Below are 21325 nucleotides of genomic sequence, written 5' to 3'. Positions count from 1 at the left end.
TGCAGATGTCCATGATCTTCAGACACTATAATATCTCTATCAGTAGGCTACCTCCGACAGAATCTTCGTCAAAGCTTCCTTCAAGAGGGTTTTCTTCGGCATTTTTCTGTTTTTATCTTCCTGAGCTTGCTATGAATTTATATTTTTCGGCATTTCTCTGTTATATTCTTTTAGTCTTTTATCTGCATCTTCGGCAGAAAGGATGCTTCTCTCTATGTTATTATATCATCCACCGCTCCGCCGTTGCTTGACAATCTGTGCTGACATGGGTGGGCAGAGGCAAGGTCAATATTATCTGCTGGAAGTTAATTTCGCGTTAGTGGTCAACACCAAACCGGCAAACTTGAAGGAAAGGAAAATGAAACGTTATAACACACCTATATTTATTCCCTTTTTTTGTATGATGTTGTTTTCTCTATTGTTTCTTTGTTTATGTTATTTTTCCCCATTCTCTTGTCCTCCCTATGCTGCTGCCGGTATCTTCCCTCACCTCTTGTCCGAAGCACAGACGCGAGGTGTATTATTATTAAATTCGAAAACTTGGGTATTTCGTATGTCGTTTTACATCTCACAGTATTAACTATTTGGAATTGTAAAAATGCGTAAAGAACTGTATATGACTAGGAAATAGAGACAGTAGAGGTATAAAGCCGATCCGTTTGGCCGCATCCCCCGCTTCCTCTTCTCCCCGGCCCCCGCCTGGCGCCTCAGTGACGTCACAGCCATGGAGTCTTCAGCTATACGCTCCGAATAATTTTTCGTTTGGAGGGGACGTGGCAGCTATTCTTGTCATAATAGGTAATTGGACGCGTTCGCGAAACCATCACGGTCCGTCGGCGCCGTTTGTTAGCGGGTATAATGGTTAATGTACCGGTGTGGAGGTGGTGTTAGTGTGGTGTGCGCGGCTATCCTTCCCTCAGGCCGCTCCTCATCGATTGCAGGTTTCTTTCTTCCCCGGCGGAGCTGAACTCTAGGAACCCCATCACTCCGGGTTCAATTCCTGTGACGCCCTTAACTGTTTTTGGCTTGGCTGAGGGTTTTGTGCATGGAAGGGTATAGAGAGTACAGCAGCTAGGGGTTTGTGACTACCCCCACCCTCCCCCTCCAAGCAGGGAACAACACAGGTGGGTCGAGAATATTGCCTCTCCCATCATTTGTTATCTATTATGTACTTGAGTTAAGGAAATATGGTTCTTATTAGTTTGCTGTATTTCATTTCTTGAACAAACCTCTCCTTTCCTTGCCAGAAACATTCCCAATCTCAGGCAAAACAAACCTGACCTAACAACTCATCTCACCCCAACCCGCTGATAAGAAAAGGTTGTAATTGGCATTAATATTTATCGGAAAGTGATTTTTACACTCTAATAAATGTATTGTGACAAATGATCAGTCTTGTGGCTATATGTATTTCCAAGTATACCAAATATTTATGATGGGAAATTTTAACTACTGACAGGGCACTTTCTGAAAACTAGGTGTTGGACAAGTGGAAGCTCCCAGACTGGTTTATCCATGGAGTTACTAACAACTGGCATACTTTCCCAATATCTTAATTTGAATTGAGTTACTGCTAATATTCTGGTGTGATAAGAACTGACATGTCTTGTACATTAGGATATAACAAGAAATTAAATCTTTATCTCTCCACCATGAGTTCGTTGATAAGAAATAAAAATTCAATAGTTTTGTCTCAAGGTTAGTATGATGCAGTTAACTCAAAATTTATAATCTGATTCTATATATCAAATCTTAAGAAAGTCCATATTTCCTTAATTGTATCCTATCAATTGAAGGTTCCTGTAGCAATATGCTTATTTACAATTAAACTTGAGTCTCGGTTTGCAGTCTTCACAAGTTAGCATGTCCAGAGGTAATACATGAAAACATTTTTTATGTTCATTTGTGATATATTTTTGGAAAATCAACTTGAATATTTTCCATGCCATATAAATTTTTTTTTTCCCTCCATACCTCTATAGAGAGCTATAGTTACATGTAGGTAGAACTTGTATGTGAAAGAAGGGAGAAAATGAGTTTTTTTTAATGAATGAAGAAGCTGTTATACTTGGGTGGCAGAGCAGCATCAGCACTGGTTGGACATTGTGATGATGGAGAGCATTTTAAACTAAATTAACACCATTTGATGCTTTTATTTCTTATTGGATATATACAGTAGCCAAGATTGGAAGTTACCAAATTAATTTTAGTTTTAAGTTCAAGAATGCTCTTCATTTTTATACTTTTGTGGTAACCGCCTTTTACACCACCAGTCTTAGCTGACTAGCTACTAGTAACACTGTTACCCAGCTCACCAACAACTCACATGGAGGAGAAGTCAGGAAAGCACTCACGGCATCACCAGGCACTGTGATGTTGGTGGAAGCTACTCATAGGCCTCAACGTAGTAGTAGAATTTGAGGCAAGAAGGACAGGATAAATTTATATGCACAGCACAGGCATATATTTCCTCATTAGAGAACAAGGCACAGTTGTCTCATGTCTTGTAGGATACCACTGACTCAAAATACTCCTGCCATTCAAAGCATTGAATATTAAGTGTGGTACATACTGGACATCCACACACTCATCAGCCAGTCACTCAAGAATTCACTGGAATGAGGTGAACCCAGGGTGGAAGCACAAGACACGGCTTCAAGCATAACACAGAGGCAGAGGTTGAACATGCCAAAGTCTCTCTCAAGTGCACTTCCCAGAAGCCAGTAATCCTCACAGCCATAGGACATTGTATTCACTCTGTCCTTCCTCAGGTTAACCCTCAAGTATACAGAACCTCAAGTCTCTGTTCCCCCAGTAGCAGGGAGATTCTACTGCAACCTTTCTCCAGGCTGGCTCACCCTCTGGGTTTCACAGCACCTTGTGGAGTTTACTACATGTACAAGCACCAATCTCCTCTGGTCAACATGTTTGTTTCCACCCTGACCTTGGATCTGCTCATCAGGGTTCCACAATGACCACAGGCACCCCAGACTCGTCCCACTGCTCTGCTCTATGTCTGGCTAACGACTGCTCAGCATCCTCTATATTCTAAGCCTTATCGTTGACTGTCACTCACAGATTCCTGCCTTTTCTCTCTTTTGCGGAGCATTGTACTCAGAAGTCTCCTTCGATCCCCACATCTCACTTGCTGTATGTGACTGAGAGGAAGATACCAACAGATACAACCACACATCTCACAGTAGTGTCCTGTCTAGCAACATTTCCTTCCATAAGAATATTTTCCCCTCCTGTATTGATGTTGGCAGTTGTTGTACAACCTATGACTGATATCTCTTTCACTGTTTACTAAGTATTCAATCTATAATAACTGATCCCTAAAGATAGATGTAGATATGAAAATATTGTTTCCTGACTTGTCAAGATTTTTTTTTTTTTTTTTTTTTTTTTTTTTTTTCCCAAGTCTTGTATATATATGTAAACAAAATAGAATGTTGTAACATAGCTCAAAAACTAAATCATATTCCTATGTACCTCTTAGGAAAGTGTTTAATATGGATGTATGTGATTCAGTTTTTGAGCTCTGCCTTTAATTTTATTTGTATATATAAAATGTCACTAACTGTGACAAGAAATATTTTGATGACCCATTAATAAATGTTTTCATATAGGCCTATATATACTTCCAGTCTGTTGGGCTCAAGAGTTATAGACTGAATACTTCTGTAGGAACTGAGATATGCCTGGGGATTATTAATTTTTTAGAAGCCCATGTCAACATGCTTGTAATATCAAAGCAAGGCAATGAAATTGAAAACATGTAGTATTGGAGAAAGATACTGATTTTGATTGTAGTGATTGTATTGTTGTGGAGCTGATTAATTACACAGTGGGCTACTGTTTAGAAAAGAAAAAAAATCACCACATGAAAAGATAAGTTATTTAGCTACAGTTAAAAAGTTACTGCTCAAATCTATAATGATAAAGGAATAAGGTATAGAAAATGAGACCACAGTTATCATAAAGGAAAACAAAGTATTTCATAGCATGTATGTTCTATTCTTTGAGGATTGGATGTAGTAGCCACTGCCTTCAGACGTCGGGCATTGCTAGATGTACATGTAACCATTTTGTTGCAGGTACAACTCTTGTCTTATAGGTATTTGTGATGTAAAGAAGTACTTATTTATTACACACACTACAGGGATGTAGACAGTGTATGTAAAGGTGGGAATGAAAGCTTTAGAATATATATATATATATATATATATATATATATATATATATATATATATATATATATATATATATATATATATATAAGTCTGATATCATCAGCTCTGAGAAGAGAAAAAATCTTTGAATCAAAATTGTATTGTAGTTTCACTGATCTTTTAAGTTTTCATGTGAAGATGTGATGAAAAAAATAAATGTGGAGAGGAGTGTAGATAACTAACCTTTTTTTAAATTATTGTTTACATTAGAATATCCAGTAACGCAGTTTTAGAAGGCATGCAATTTTAGATTAAAAGTTTTTTATCTAACATTATTGTTTACTATCTTTTTCTTTTTCTGCTTTTCTATTGTGCTGGAATCAAATGTTTGTTATCATTTTGTCAATGAAATACATACCCCAGTGAAACTGAAGCCTGATAGATGCAAGAATTATCATAGTATTCAATTGTAAGGAAATTGATAAATTAGAAAATTGTCTTGATAGTCAGCATTAAAGACAATTTTCATGCATGAATTCTTTTAAAAGTGAAGAATCTTTGTTAAATATCTTAAAGACATATTATGAGCTGCTTTATATTCTCCAGGAGTCATTTAAGAACTCATTCAAAATTTGTCCAATACATCATACTGATTTGCATTGCACCTTTGATTCCTCTTTGTAGCATCACCAACTGTTATTTGAAATTTGAGGTGCTATAAGCACATTGGTTACAAGTCAAATGCCAAGGTGGTGTAAGACAGACCAAGTCACCAAGGTAAGGCTGTGCTACTGCATGGGCCAGCAAAGCTAACTATATATAGCAAGGCTACACCACATTCAGAATTTGTGTATTTACTTATTTTTACTCTCGTTCAGTAAAAACACCATTCTGTTGCAAGTATATAATGTGCAGACCAAATCGTACTTCATAGATTGCTGAATTTGCAGTGTGTGGGAGTGTGAGCTAAGTTTAGAAACTAAAGCTGGTCACTCCACACAGATATTTAATTGGTCACCACTGTGTATGTATGTGATTCAAGTTAGTCTATGACTTCTTTTCTTCATTTTTACTTCAGTGAGATTTTGTTTCAAAGTTGTTTTGTGAGGTAACAGAGGGAGACTTTTTGCCAGAGTGTTTTGAACCAGATTACAATATTAATGCCAGATATTGTTTTGGGCAGAACATTGTCAAACCCTGCTGTATGTGATACAACATTGAACATACTTATGTTAGAAGTCATGAATATTATGATTAATAGCATTGTTCATTGTGTTTACTGTTGCACTTTTTTATAACTGAAGTTTCAATGGTAAGTAGACCAAGATTCCCAGTATTATTAAAATCCATCACTAAATTCTTTCCACCAGTTACATAGAGGCTTCACATCAAAAGAGACTGTAATGTATATGTAATTGTAGGAGAGATCAATGCTTATGTTAATCCATATTCTTTTGTTTTGTTTTTTACAGGGTAAGAGTTGGGTTAGGGAAGTGAGAATGGTGCGCTCCCCTGTCCGGCGTTCTCCTCGGCCCAGGTCTCCCAGGCCACGGTCTCCTCGACCTAGGTCACCACGGCCTAAGTCACCTCGTAGGAAGTCCCCATTGCGGCGACCAGCATCACCCAGAGTAAGAGTCTGAGACAACCCTATTCCTGTGATGCTACATCTGGTGTCAGGGGTGTTTGATTTGGAGTCTCTGGTCAGCTAGAAATGATTTCTTCGGTCCCAATCCTTTTGATCTAAAGTATCTTTCTTATTTTTATTAGAGGGGAAACAAATGAAAGATCTAGCAAAAATTACTCAGAATGATTGATAGTCCTTGTAATTTGAGTGAATGATATTGATTGTATTAAGGGCCAAACACCTGTAAACACACACAACCCTCAGTAGTTGCAGGAATGCAGGTAAAGTTAGAGGATGGTCATTGATCTCACTAGTTTTCTCACCCAAATGCATGAATTGTGCCTCAGATGGCTTCTCATTGTATTATTCTTAATTGTATCAGTTGTATGTGTGAGTGTGTATGTGCAATAAGCAAGATGGTCTGCTTAGTGTGAATGTCTGGAGTGGAAGTCAGTTTTAGTGTCTTGTTTCCAGCTGATCCAAGTGGCTGGAAATAATCGTCAAACGTGCGATCAGCCGTGTTAGCGCCTCTCAGCTGGATCATATTTTTATTCTTCCATTCGTCGTGTTCGTGTTCGTTGTTCCGTCGTTTTATGTCAGTGGTATCGTCCATATATGACTCGGTGTGCGCGGAGCGCTGGTCTTCCTGCCGTCGTGCGGTGTGAGATATGGTCAGACGTAACGTGATGCTTACAGTAAAGACCATTTCTTGTACTTTATGAAGTTAAAGTAGCATTGGAAAGTGACAATACAAGTCTGAATGGTGTTCAGGACGGTTGGACCCAAACAGTCTCATGAACTGATCGTTATTGATCACACTAGTCGATGTGGAGTGTTCGTGTGTAAGGCATACAAATCCCCAAACAGTTATGAAAAAAAAAAAAAAAGCAAACATACCTAAGTGATATCATAATGAAAACTGAAAAATATTTGTGACTGATGTTTGAAGTGGATCACATTGTAATGGTGCTCAATGAACACTTTCCATTGAATTTAATTTAAAAAGTAGTGAACTTACTAACTTCTGCATTGGAAACAACATGACTTTCTCTTTGTGAACTGTAAAGCTCTATGTTCTGGGACTTAGAAAATTGTCATGCAAGGTATTAGAAAATAGAAAAAATAACAACAATGCCTTGAGTGATATTGTTGAACAGCAGAAGCAGTGGATTACTTACCAACACCAAGCAGCCAATTAGTGGCCCCTCTCAAGAGGCAAATGTTTGAAGGTGGAATTTTTTTCACTAAGCATATTTGGGTGTTTGGGTTGAGAGCATTTTGAGAATTTCTTAATAAGCAACATTTCTTTGTTTGAACAACAGATGTATACAGTTCTCTTGATTTATGTATTCATGAATAAAATATAATGCTTGAGGCATTAGAATAGAATTTCTTTAACTGAAGATCACACAACTAGTTAAACATTGCGTTCTATCACTTTTAAAGGATGACATCTTGATTAAATTGTCTCCTTGAATAATTTTCTTCCATCTTTAATCCATGTCATTTCTTCATATTTGGATTAATTTTTTTTAGATAGTAATTGAAAAGTTGTACATCCTTGTTCAGCAGGGTTTTTTTTAATATTGTTTATATTTCTAAGTTATATGTAGATAAGAGAAAATAACAAACCTCATAATGCCTTTTCTCAAATGCTCCACCCATGAACCTCAAAACTTGCTCATTAAATTCATTCAGGCAGCATTACATTCATGAAGAAGGAACACACTGCAGCCATTTGCAATGAGAATCTGCCAGCTTGGATGGAGAATGGAAGCAGAAGTACAGGAGTCTGGAATCACCCGTGGGGCAATGCTCCACCCCAACTATCGGGTGGCATGGGACCTCTTGCCACCCTGACTTGTTACTGAGGCTCTGCTACCTTAACATGCCACAGCTTCTAAGCTTGTTGGCCAGTCTTGGAGGCATGACAGGGAGTGGGGCTGTCCACTTGTTGTGTCTCACTGGACTGGCTATGTAGCCTTGCACATTTGCTGAGTACATTAACCTGGCATTAGATACTTTGTGCTCTTTGTACTCAGTCAAGTGGTTTGGTAAGTATGGAAGTAAGAAATGAACAACTACTTATTCTATTGTCATTTGAATCGATACTATAATGAGGGGAAAAAAAAAAAGTGCTCTTAAATCTCAGGGATATTTGGCCACTGTTAAAGTGTTCATGCTTTATATTTTGTCAGAACAGCTGATACTTGCTGGTGGTGATTCTTTATTTTAGTTTTTGTTATTTATTTATCTTCTCTACACATTTCAGTGGCACAGTGAATGTACATATTTACTAAACAGGAAATTTTGCAAATTTTAGTACCACTGAGTAATAATTGAGATTTACCATAATAATACAAAACCAGCCATAATGAACAGATATTGTAGAGAACAGAAAATGAATGGTGAGCATTTAGGAGTACAGTTCCTAAATCCCTTAAAACATCTCTCTGAAAAATAGCCATTCAGTCAATTGTTCCTTAACACGAGACATTATTTACCACAGAGACGGAGCACAGACCGCACCTCCAGCAGGCGGGGCCCAAGGAGTCCCCCACCCAAATCAGCAAACACTGGTAGTGGCAATGGTGTTGCCAGTGCAGGGGGCACCGGGGGTGGGGGCAGTGGCCGCAGGCGGAAAGGGAGAAGGAGATGGAGGACAGGAAGAGGTGGAGGAGGAGGAGGTGGAGGGGGAGGTGGAGGGGGAGGTGGTGGTGGTGGAGGAGGAGGAGGAGGGGGAGGAGGGGGAAGTGGAGGACCTCCCATGTCTGGTGGTAATAAGCAGCCCATTGCCTCCATGAGAATGCGAATGGATGACTACCGACCACCGCGAGCTGAGAGGCTGTTACGGGACCCTAAAGAAGGTTTGGGATATTCAACTCGTTTTTTTTTTTTTTTTTTTTTTTTTTTTTTTTTTTCATGTTGTGTTTCTCCTTGTATATAACACTAGATTAACTTTAACCCTTGATACATTTTGTATGATGCAGGTTCAGGCTGTTCTTCAACTGATTAGTGTGAGATCTTTGAAGAATATGCTTAAATGTTTAGTAATATTTCTGTAGTCAAGGCTTATGTGCATGCTTTCAAATACTATTCTTTAAAGAAAAACTTTGTTTTAAATAACAAAGATTTATTGGAGAAAGATTGGTTCTCTTTTCCTTAGAGACCTCATGGCTAAGATATGACTGATTGCTTGTGATTGTGAATATATGCGTCTGGAGATGCTGTCTTAGCTACCTGCCTTTAAGAAATGTGTTATCTTGTTATTGCTTGAAAATTAAGATTTTATGGATTCATTTCCAAGTCTTACCATATTTTGACAATAAGCTTGCAAATTTGAAAATGTTAAGGGTTATTAATCTCGGGAAAATCAGATAACTGATGCAGGCATTTAGAAACATTGGAATGGCTTATTTTATGACAGTACGAGTTGTTAGCAATGTCTCACAAGTTACATCATGTAGTCTTGAACTAAGCACTTAGAGTAGTTACTTTCTCGGTCTGGTTGGTCGTGGTAGAATACCCTAGTTGGTTTTATTTTTTTATGTATGGACTGGTTACTAATATTGTCTTAAAAATAGATTATATAGTCTTAATAATGTCAAGGTAACATCCATAATACTATGAAGGTATCATATGGAGAGTGGGAAGTCACAAAAATTTCTCTTTGGAAAGGATAGTTACATATTGCCTTTGTTGTTCGTGGGCTGTCTTATTAACCAGTTGTGCAATTACCAACTAACAAGTGAGGTAAATAGTTTTTATGACCAACCAGTTGTGCAATAAACAATATATTTTTTATAAGTAATAAACCCAAGTTATTTAAAGTCAGAGAATAGCAAGAGTTTGACCTTAAGAGGAAGTCTTTTATATTTATTCCAAACATGTTTTAGTGCTGTTTTCATATCATGTAATGAAAGGGAAAGTTCCTCAAATTTTATTTTGTGAAATTTAACCGCTGGTATTTTAGTAAGGAAGATGGAGCGAGTATGAACTGATGTTTTGATATGATGATATGTACAATTTTGTGTTAGTTATAGATCATTGTTTTTTTTTTTTTTTTTTTTTTTTTTTTCCATTCCTGTGCATCCAAATGTCTAATGTGTTATGGGTATTCACAACACATCAGTATTTTATTGTGAGCATAAGTTTTGGTTTGTGCTGGATACATATTAGACTCCCATAAGTCACGATTAGTTGACCAGTGTTGATATAAAAGAGCTAAAGAACTTAATATCCTTATTTCTTTCACTGAGAAAAGATTTACTTTAAAATGCAATCCATAGCTCTCTCTCTCTCTCTCTCTCTCTCTCTCTCTCTCTCTCTCTCTCTCTCTCTCTCTCTCTCTCTCTCTCTCTCTCTCTCTCTCTCTCTCTCTCTCTCTCTCTCTCTCTCTCTCACATTTAGCATTTTATCATACACCTGTACATAATCATCTGTTATTGTCAGGGAAAAAATCTTGCACCACAGAACGAGGCCCCATAGAGCAGGTGGTGGTACGGGCACGGCGTGAAGCCTCCACCCGTACCAAGGACACTTTCTGGACCAAGAAGCTGCTGGATGCTGAAGCTACTCAACCAAACAGGTGAGACATTTACCACCAAGATCTTATTAACCATGTATTGAGCTGTTTGTTAAAAGAAATAGTCAGGATAGAGCTAAGAAATGTGGAATATTGTTTGTGAAAGATGCTGTAGTTGGATCTGTGGAAAATGTTGTATTGAAAATTGTTATATTTTCAAGCGGTATAATGGATCTTCAAATAGAAGTACATTTATTTTTTATGATTTCTGTAGAATCTTCAATTAGAAGTATACTTATTTTTTTATGATTTCTGTAAAGTTTCATGGTTATTAATGTAACCTTTTTCCTTTCTGTCATTGCAGGTGGGCACATTCTGGATTCAAGGAGCTTTACAGAGATGAACTAGGCTATAGTGACATGGGGGAAGGTAGTGGAGATGAGAAAGAAAGAGAGAACCGGGCTTCCTCCAGGCCAAGGGACCCTCGGGAGCCACCAGGTTTGGCTCCCCGCAAGGTGACCCCTCCAGCTCACCCCAGATCCCCCCAGGACCCTCGGCGGAGGTAGGCTCTGTGCAGCCTCTTGTAAGATGGTTGATAGGTGGGATGACTCTCATATTAATAGCTGTGTCCTTACACTGCTGTTACTACCACAGGAAAGAGTAGTACTTATTACTGCTTCCATGGGGATGCAGTATGCATTAAATCAACATGGCAAGTATGTTTTTTAATAGAAATACAAGTACTTGCTGTTCTTTCATGCTTCCAGCAGACTCTGTCAGAAATATAGAAGACAACCAACATACAGTTGCTGAACTGGCAATTATAGGACTGTCTAATGTGTTCTAATCTCACATAGACTTCTATGTGTTCTAATCTCACAGAGAAGTAAATTTGACCTGTCTTAATATACAGACTTTTTTTTTATTTATTTTTTTTTTTTTTTTTTTTTTTTTTTTTTTTTATTTATTTATTTTTTTTTTTTTTATGTGGAAAATCTTTTTAATGGTATTTGGAGATGTTAAGTCACAAATATCTTTGAGTGCTGGTGATGGTGAGTAATAATGCAGAAAGGGTGATTACTAAGTATGCTTCATCACAGGGGAGGCCAAATATTACAAGAATAAAAGAGAAGGCAGATGTATAAAGGATTCAAATTCAGAACCTAAAAAAAGTAGTAGCAAAAATAGAAATATAAAGAGCTTGAAGTGGAATCAGCATTAGAAGTAGGAGGAAAAATACTTAAAGAAAATGGGAGATGCAGAATCCACCAAATTCTTCTTGAAATGATGTAGTGGAAGGTAGAAGAAATTGTAAACAAGAATGTAAGTAAGTATTCGATGTAACAAAGAGAACACTTAGTATAGGAATGAAAAGCTTTGGAAAATAAAGCAGGTGGAGTGACATGATGGATACAAGAGGATCATGTTAGCTATTGAAATATTGTGATGGTGAATAAAACCAATGCCATGACAGAAACCGTAAACGCTGCAGTACCTTGGAATCAAGGATGGAATGAAGTAAAGCCTTAGAAGAAATAGCTAAGTGCAGAAAACATTACCAAGAGAGAGAAGACCCAGGGGACAATGGTTGGGACTCAAGACACACACACTCTCTCTCTCTCTCTCTCTCTCTCTCTCTCTCTCTCTCTCTCTCTCTCTCTCTCTCTCTCTCTCTCTCTCTCTCTCTCTCTCTCTGCCAGAATGATGATTCTTGGCTGGTGAGGCAACATTGTCATTCATGAAATATTTAAATCCAACTGCACAATGGTTGGTGCTGGTTAAATCAACTCTTGTTTGGTGTTTTGCATCTTTTATTGCACCTATTCTGGAAACAGTATCTTCAGTTAGCTCCTTACTGTCTCACTTATTATAGAATAGGATTGTGAAGAAGCACAACAATGCCTAGGAAAAAAAAAAAAAACCTGATGGGACATGGAAAGGGACAACATCTTGCTCAGCAGACCAGACAGTGATAGGTCTTGTGAAGCCCTACGGGTTGTATGGAAGTCTGTTGATACAGTTTGTGGTGGTCTTTCATTTTTATCTTATTTATTCATCCTTGAATGTGTGCATCTTTTGTATCAGAAACTCTTGACAGACAAAGACTATCATGCCAAGACTTTCCATAACTACTGTGGATGAAAGTATTGGTAGAAATTTTTGCTGGGGTGGCCTGAAAAAAAAAAAACAGCTGACATAAATTAACTGAAAAAGAGGCCTATGTCCAATGGCATTAGAATAGAATATGGTGATGGTGTTAGTGGGTGATTATTATTTGTGAGTAGAATGCTTGTAGTATTTCTCTTCTCAGGTGAGGTGTCACATACAGATTATCTTGCTCTTAGATTTAGACAGTACTGTGTCTGAAAAAGTGTCCAGTAAATTAATTTATTCTTGGTATTTACGACAACTATGAAATTTAGATGTTTTTTTATTTTGCTGAAACAATAATCTACAGTATATAAACATGTGTTCCTTTCCTAATAGGAAAAATGCTGACTTTATCATGAAAGTAAAATTTTCAACAGCAAAACCTTAATTTGGTATTTGAAAAATTTATGTGAACTTTACATTTATAAACAATAATCTTTGATACAAACTTTAAGTAAAGGGTTAGTTTGAAGAATTCATGGCTTCAAAATGAATTCAGCATCATAAATTGCTTTCATGTTAGTTTACTAAGATACAAAAAGAACTTGCAAAAAAGAGAAAAAGGAGGATGAAGGCCATTTCACACCGGAGACAAGACACCCAATGCATGTGATGCAAAGCTGCGTGGCTTAAAATTGCCTCAGTGTGTTTCCAATAGGAGTGTTCACACTGGATGCAAAACTTTAGGACACATGCCACCCAAACCGCGCACACTGATTCCAAGATCCCCGGTGAGACAATTTTTCTGCCTGTAGCATTGATGACTCGTGCACCTTAGACCTCTGCCTTTGTGCTTTTATCTCCAGAGGACCACATCTATTTTTTTTTACTGCACTGACCTGACTCCTCAACTCTCCCTCACTTATTCACTTTCCTTTACCGTGACTTGATGGATGTCCTATAGTTGGTGCCTTGTTTCTTAATATCTTGTTCATTGAATGATAGAGCTTGAGAGAACTGAGCTGGAGTCAGTCTGAAATACTATTCAAATTTCTCTCATCCATTTCCAGCTCTTGAATAAGATGATGACATTCACCACATTCGAGTTGTTTCATATTTGCTTCATATACCCAATTCTTTTTTCTCTTATTATTCAAGGCTAAAGATAACATTGATAACTCCTCTTCCTCCATCTCCTCCTCCTCCTCCATGTCAGGGGACCATAGAGTATTATCTTGCTTTGCTGCAAAAGGAACTGTCAAGTTAGCCAGCTTCCACTGCAGGGAATGTCTCGCCCAGCATCGTGTCTGGTGTGAACATATCCAGTAGCCAAAGTCAGCCCAACTCCTGTGTGAAACAACCTTAGATGTAGACTTTCAGAAATGTAGGAATAACCATATTTTTCACATCCTGACCAGTAATATCTGTGCTGATTGATTTTTTTTTTTTTTTTTTTTTTTTTTTTTTGCTCACATTTTTCTGTAATATCTGTTATGCTTGTTGCTTATTCATTGTTGACTCCCATAAGCCCTGTAGTATGGCATTTGAGGCATTGCATGGCAGAGGGGTGTAACCCGCAAGCTGCCTTTTTTTTTTTTTTTTTTTTTTTTTTCTCTCTCTCTCTCTCTCTCTCTCTCTCTCTCTCTCTCTCTCTCTCTCTCTCTCTCTCTCTCTCTCTCTCTCTCTCTCCTCTCCTCTCCTCTCTCCCCACTAGAGGGGTGTAGTATTCATGTGGAAGTAGTCGGCAGGCAAAACTAAACCCTGTGTTCCCATTTCCAAAGCATGAAAATACATGTTTCCCACACGCCAAACACAATGTTAAGTCTGTGCCACAGAGGCTTGCCTTTTAAATCTCATACACGTGGTACTCACACAACGTTCTTATTACTTTCTGCATTAGTAGGTGGATTATAGTGTCAACCATGAGCTCGAGTGATACCAGTGTGAAGCCTGATACTCCAACGTCCTGTAAGCATACCAAGAAGGTAGAACAATAGGCTGTCAAATCAAAATGTATATATATTTTTCATATAAAAAAAATTTTGTAAAAATTAGGATTTGGATAAAAATTGCTGAAACTTTTCAGTATGTTTAGCTTACAGACTAGTTTTCATAAACACACTCAAAGTTTACATAATCAACATATTTTGGGTTTGGCAAAAATGGGGGTTACAAACAAACACAAACAAACTTAAATATTCTTTAAAAAATAGATATTGACCAGCTGATTATAATGTATAATTCTAACGCATTACTTACATTTTATGTTAAGCTATCAAGACACCTAACCCTCCGTTATTGGGCACTTCTGTTATCACATTTAGGCGTTATTGCGCACTTATGAAAATGTGCAAAATTCAGTTTTAGCGTATCTGGAAAGTCATTATCGTGAACCGGTTGTAGTAGTAATACAAGTAGTATTACTACCCATATCCCAACCACACACTGACAAATATTTAGGTGGGGGAGGAGGGGGAGAAAGATGATGATCATGAGGAGGGGGAGGAGCCAGCAGCCAATCATCACTGTGTATTCACGTCACGTGATTTGAATTAGGGAGCTGATTGGTTCTGGTCACTGCTCACCAGCACCACCACCACCCCTCAATCTTGCACGTGGTATTCTGTTGTTCAAAGCTGGTTTTTTTAGGAAAATTTTTGGGTTGAGGCACCAATTTATTTATTTCCTATTTATTCTTCACTTCCGTTATCGCATTTTCCGCTATCACGCGGTTTTTTAGGCACCAATTTCGTGCAATACAGAGGATTAGGTGTACTTAACTTCAACACACAATATCTCAAAATGCGAATACCACATATATGCCCCTCTGGAATGTGACGCCTCATTTCAAAGTACAGTAAGTCCTCGTTATACGGTACTTCTTTATCTGGTAAATTCACAGTTACGGTATTTGGAAATTACTTCCCTCAATTCGATATACAGTAAGAAAAATTCACAGATATGGTATCTGCTCATGTCATGCCAAAACCTGCTGTTTTTCTTTTTGTGTTATTGCATCCAAACACTGAGCAATTGTTCGGCATGTTTAGTTGTTTACAGCACTGTGGAGAGTTTGATAAACACAAGCAATATGTAAACATCAAGAAACCTCAGGCGTCGGGCCAAAGTGCCCAAACGTCCCGCCAGAAGTCAGCTGTCAGTGAGCACTGAGCTGGGGTAGCGCAGGAAGTGTGACGTGGATGGCATCACAACAACAATCACTCTCTTCTCGTGTTTCCCATTGAACACAAGTGAAATCCTTACGTGTGTTTTTTTGTGGATATTATCACGATGCACAGTGACATACCCATAATGGCCCTAAAACGTTCTGCAGACACTACTGGAGTTGACAAGGCAAAGCAAAAGAGAAGTAGTCTGCCCACTCATCGGAAGATGAGTAAGGGCTGAAATGCCTACTGTCTCTTAGTCTCGGGAGGAAATGATCTGATAGAATACATGGCGAGTGAAAGGTAAATAAGAACATCTTCTGTTTATTTCTTTTGTGCAATACTTTGATTTTTTTTTTTTTATATGACTGTTTTAATGTATTTTTATTTCTGTAGGGGTGACTTTTGATGTGCTGGAATGTAGTCCCAATTTATTACATGTTATAATGGGTTCAGTATACAGTAATTTTGATTTGCGGTAAGGTTTTCAGGAACGCATATGTACCATATAACGAGGACTTACTGTACCATATTTGATGGCTCATAAGACATACCTTTTTCTCCAAAAGAAGTCTGAGGAAATAAATAACTCTGCATCCAATGAGGCCAAGGTTCAGTATTGAGACAGTGGTTGGTAGCAACAGAGGCTCAAAAATCATACCCTAGACATCTTCACAGATGTAAACAAAGTGCTGATAGGTACTACACCACAAGGTACCAATATGTAATAGGTCATACTTACTGGTAATTCACATAGAATGACACCAATTAAAAGGATTTCCCAAGTGACCAAGCACCACGCATTGTATGAACCAAAACAAATGCGATCAGTGTCATTGATCTTGATCTTGCTACAAGCAAGCTTCACTGCATTCTTTAGTGTGATGCCAATACTCCTTGAGGTAAGACATACTTTAATACAATTAGAATTGCACCTATCTTTTAACATTCCTACCTTGTATACATGGGAAAAAAAAAGATAAAGATTATGATCATTAGCCCTGTAGTTTCTGACTCTCTCACAGTTGACTCTCTCACAGTTACTGCCAGGTATATGTTTACATGTCACAAATCAGCAGGATTACTGTGTGTCCTACTAGCAAAAATCAAAGGATCTTTCCGGTTATACGAACTATCTACTTTTTATTTTTTTTTTTTTTGCATTTTTCCAATGTATTTCTTTACGTAGAATCCGAAAATAACATTGGTTTTTTGGAGAAATGGATAGATAAAAAGTTATTCAACTTTAAAGTTATTTATTTTCTATGCATTACTGAAGAAATGCAAACTTTGATTTTTCCTTTCTTTTATCAAATGTAAGACATACATTCTTTGATGTTTTCAATCTTTTATCAAATAAAGAACTCTTTTCCTTCAAAAGAATTACTTTACGTCAAAATTACTTATATCTAGCAATATTTGTTCAAAATATTGGTCCTTTTCTATACGTTTCCGCCACACAAACTCGAAGAGATAAGATTGTCGGTGAATCCTCCTTGGCGTTTTTTCTTCATTTTCAAGCTATGCCACATACTTTCAACCGCTTGAGTGTTTGCACCTGTTTTAGGGTCTACAAAATTCTCGGAGTGATTCACAGTGAAGTGTTTATAATTATATCCATCAAGTAGTGATATGCCGTCGTACGCTTTCCAAAGGTCGCTTATTATTGTTGTTCCAGGTCGAATGCTCCTTTTTATGCATTGTGTCAGTGTTTCAGCATTTCTTCTTGGAACAGCATACAAGAAACATTCTTTGGTTTCTCTGCATACTCCACCCATTCCTCTGGTAGCTCTCTTCCTCTGTTGTATTTTCTCTTGCTGAAATGAGTTTCATCAATTTCCACCGTTGTATCAGGTCCGCCAATGACCATTGGGGTTTTCAGCAATGTTTCAGCACATACCTGGAAAGGATAGGTTAGGTTAGGTTAGGTTAGCTTCGGTTAGTTTATTGATATTTACTTACCTCTCTGAGATAATTGTTGAAATCGACTGCTGTATCCTTGTTGATTTCAATCTCATCGTTGCAGTAATTAGAGCTTGTGTAGTCTTTTGCCCATGAATATATGAAAATAATGATTTTTTTCAAAGGTAATTTTGAGCCCTCCAGCCAAGTATTTTTACGAACTGTAACATTTTCCTGTCCACAACTTGATTTGTTGCAACGCCATTTAGCGCATCCATTCATTTCTTTTAGTTCCATTTCATGCTTTCTTTTGCATTTTTTGCTCTGTGGTATAATATTCTTCTCTTGAAGGAATTTTGCCGCATCAAGCTCTGTTTTAATATTCTCAAATAACCACTTTAGATTGTATTTAGTATTCATATTAACCTAAATAACGTGATTTTTGCCCTGAAAGAGAGGAAAAATGAAAGTTAGCATTTCTTCAGTATTACATAGGGAATAAATAACTTTAAAGTTGAATAACTTTTTACCTATTGGTTTCTCCAAAAAAAAATGTCATTTTCGGATTCTACGGAAAAAAATACATTGAAAAAATGTAAAAATACCCAAAAAATTGATAGTTCGTATAACCGGAAAGATCCAAATCAAAGTTTTTAAATGCAAAATATTGGGATCTAATAGTGATCTAAATGCATACGAGTCTACAAATATCAGGTGAAATCCTTCACTTCATATTCAGAGCTTAGATCTGCTCCTTTATATTATTCTAATATTATTTATTTATTTATTTATTTTATTTTATTTTATTTATTTATTTTTATTTATTTTATTTTATTTTATTTATTTATTTATTTTATTTTTTTTTTTCATTATTATTATTTTATTTATTTATTTGTTTATTTTATTTATTTTTTTATTTATTTATTATTTTATTTTTTTATTTTATTTTTTTTCATTTTAATGTCTGCAAAAAATGGGTGTGTCTTATGAACCCATGTGTCTTATGACCCATCAAATACGGTAACTCTAAAGCTGGAGTTATCGAAAAGCTTGAAGCAGTTGTATCACAAGGAACTGTGATATTTTTGGTATGGTTTGTGGTCATCTGTGTGTCTTTTCTAGTACCTTTTTATCTTAACTATCCTTGTTATCAAGCCAGAGTTGCCTGTTGTACCTCTGTATGCTGTGGTATAACTTGCTTCAGTGCCTAGTGCCTATGCCCTTCTGTCTTATGAATTTTCAACCATTAGGCTGAGATTTAATTATCACCATTATCTAGTTTATTTATGCTTTTTATCTCTCTTTTCTCACTCCTCCAAGGTAAAATTGTATTCTGACCTGGAATAGAAATGTTTTGCTATGAAATTGTACCATTCACTTCCAGCTGTGGCTCTTATCTTTCCTTTAGCAATATGGTAAACAAACCTTCAACTTTGCTATCATGATTTATAGGAGTTTGTGCAGCATCCTGCCACATTTCCAAACACCTTGGAGATACCTTGAATATTTTTGGTCTTTTCATATATATATATATATATATATATATATATATATATATATATATATATATATATATATATATATATATATATATATATATATATTCCTTTCTTATCCCTCACTCCCTTCAGGACCATCAACAAAGAGATCAGCCACACCAAAAAGAAATCCACCTCTATTAACACATTTTCACACATGAACACACTTTATACTGTTCTTTTACCATTTGTGAATATATTCTTCTCCTTGCTATTGGCATTGTCAGTTTCAACTATATGCACTTTCTTTGTAGAAACTCTTTACCTTACAGTGTGGCCAAATCATTTCTGTCTTCTTTTACCTTTTTCCCCACTCCACACTGACCTCTATTTGCATAGATTCTTTTAAAATGTCTCACATGCTGTCATTACTCTTCCCTCCCATCTTGTCATCAACCCTTTCTCAGAAATATAACTTAATTATAGTCCCTGCATTCTTGACTGCTAAATTGCATTCTATGTCCAAGTTTGTGATCCAATCAAGGAAATGCTATTCTTAAACCTCTCTTTACATTCATGGACTCATTTATTCTTTTGATAACCCTTATGAGTGATCATATTTTCAAATCCATGTTGCCATGTTAGTATGACACTTCTGAAATAGTTTGTTTCTTTCACCTGATATTTTCTCTCTCTCTCTCTCTCTCTCTCTCTCTCCTCAAAACCTGTACAAACCTTTCCTCTCCTGGTACACTTAGCCTATAAGGTTACATATTTTTATTCTCTTCTTATGAACTATATTCAATATAACATGTCACAATGAGCATGTTACCACTTTCACATAATGTCAAATTTTATATACATACAGTTAATTCCCTCTATACAATTCACCCTTATACAATATTTCAATTTTACTATCTCATTTTTACTACCATGCAATTGATTTACTTTGTTTTTATGTACTATTATTATTATTATTATTATTGTTATTATTATTATTATTATTGTTATTATCATTATCACCATCATCATCATCATCATCATCATCATTTATTTATTTATTTATTTATTTGTTATATTTCTCTTCATTATTTTGTATGTGAGATCAATTGTGGTGACAAAGTCACTCTTCATCTTAAATGATGATGATGATGATGATGATGATGGTCAGGGAGCATACAGAGGCCGTGGATGTTGTGCTATACTCAGTGCAGTGTAAAATGGTAATTTGAGTATTATTCCCAGTTTAACAGTGAGTGCCCCACTCTTGCCACATCACAGTTCATTGGCCCGTCCATAGTGAGTCTGCACGTGTGAAGGCATGTCAGCACTAACTGGCAAGTCAGGTCGAGATAGCAGCAAGGTCACACTCTCCCGCTCATGTGCCACATTTAGGATGGAAGGAAACTTACACAGAAAACATGCCTTTGTTTTTACTTCAGTGGTGACTGGGAATAAAAGTTGCAATGCTTTTGAAAATCATTTTGGAAATATACTAATTTATATAGAAATAGAGAGAAAGAGAGACTGAGTAAGTAGGTGGAGCAAGTTAAAGAAAGAAGCCAAGCCAGTGATCTATGGAGACATGACAATAATGAGGCAGACCTGGTGAAAACCAGAACCACACCCAAATGACCATTTTACACTGTGTTCATGGCTTGTAATAACGGCAACACTGCATATGGAATGGCTTCAGCATATTCAAGACTGCGTAAAGTAAACAGCACACGACAGACACCTAGAGTCAAGTTGTGATTGTCTTGCAAAGTGGACACCCTGCGACTGATTGAATAAAGCTGGGCCACATTCGCGAGTGACAGGGATGCCAGCAGTGATCTTGGATACAAAGTCATGAAGTGGCCTATATATATATAAATGATAATAGTAATAATGATAATAACAAGAATGATAATAGTAAAAAGGAAATTCAATTATACACACTATCATAATAATGTCTTATAGCCTGAGAGTGGATATTATTGCTAGGGTTATCCAGCCTCATGGGAGGGATGATCTTGACACCACAGTGAGAGTAATTACAAAAAATATTTTGATTCCTATTTTATTTTTATTCTTGTGTTTATTTTATTTATGTTAAGTGTTTTATTACTTTATGCAATAACTGTGTTTAGATGCAATATTTCACAGTTTGTATGGGTTTTGGAGGGCACATATATAAAGGTCTAGGAATACATTCAGGTTTTTCCCATTTAATCTTAAGCTCATTATATGATCATTCATTCTATGATTTTCAGAAACATAACCCAATTATTTTATCAGGAATTACCTGCATATAATGTAAAATACTTATTCACCATAGGAAGGAAGTAACAGTGGGTAAATACTGACTATATTGCACACAGTAC

At 36.7% G+C, this 21325-nt stretch overlaps 1 protein-coding gene across 5 annotated transcripts in view; it reads left to right on the top strand.

Moving 5' to 3' along the window:
- The first annotated feature begins 644 nt into the window (after nucleotides 1–644).
- Nucleotides 645–21325, top strand: part of LOC123498892 (serine/arginine repetitive matrix protein 1-like) — a 31695-nt gene continuing 11014 nt past the window's right edge. The window contains exons 1-6 of one of the 5 annotated variants that reach the window (XM_045246415.1): nucleotides 672–798; nucleotides 942–1124; nucleotides 5645–5800; nucleotides 8306–8663; nucleotides 10249–10384; nucleotides 10686–10883. In XM_045246415.1, the coding sequence (XP_045102350.1) occupies nucleotides 5672–5800; nucleotides 8306–8663; nucleotides 10249–10384; nucleotides 10686–10883 (821 nt within the window). In that variant the 5' untranslated portion in view covers nucleotides 672–798; nucleotides 942–1124; nucleotides 5645–5671. Of the gene's footprint in view, nucleotides 799–941; nucleotides 1125–5644; nucleotides 5801–8305; nucleotides 8664–10248; nucleotides 10385–10685; nucleotides 10884–21325 lie in introns of all 5 variants that reach the window. The other 4 variants (XM_045246416.1, XM_045246414.1, XM_045246418.1 and 1 more) reach the window with 4 other exon arrangements.

This window comes from Portunus trituberculatus, chromosome 48, assembly GCF_017591435.1.
Source record: "Portunus trituberculatus isolate SZX2019 chromosome 48, ASM1759143v1, whole genome shotgun sequence".
Taxonomy (NCBI): domain Eukaryota; kingdom Metazoa; phylum Arthropoda; class Malacostraca; order Decapoda; family Portunidae; genus Portunus; species Portunus trituberculatus.
This window is presented reverse-complemented; position numbering and strand designations above follow the sequence as displayed.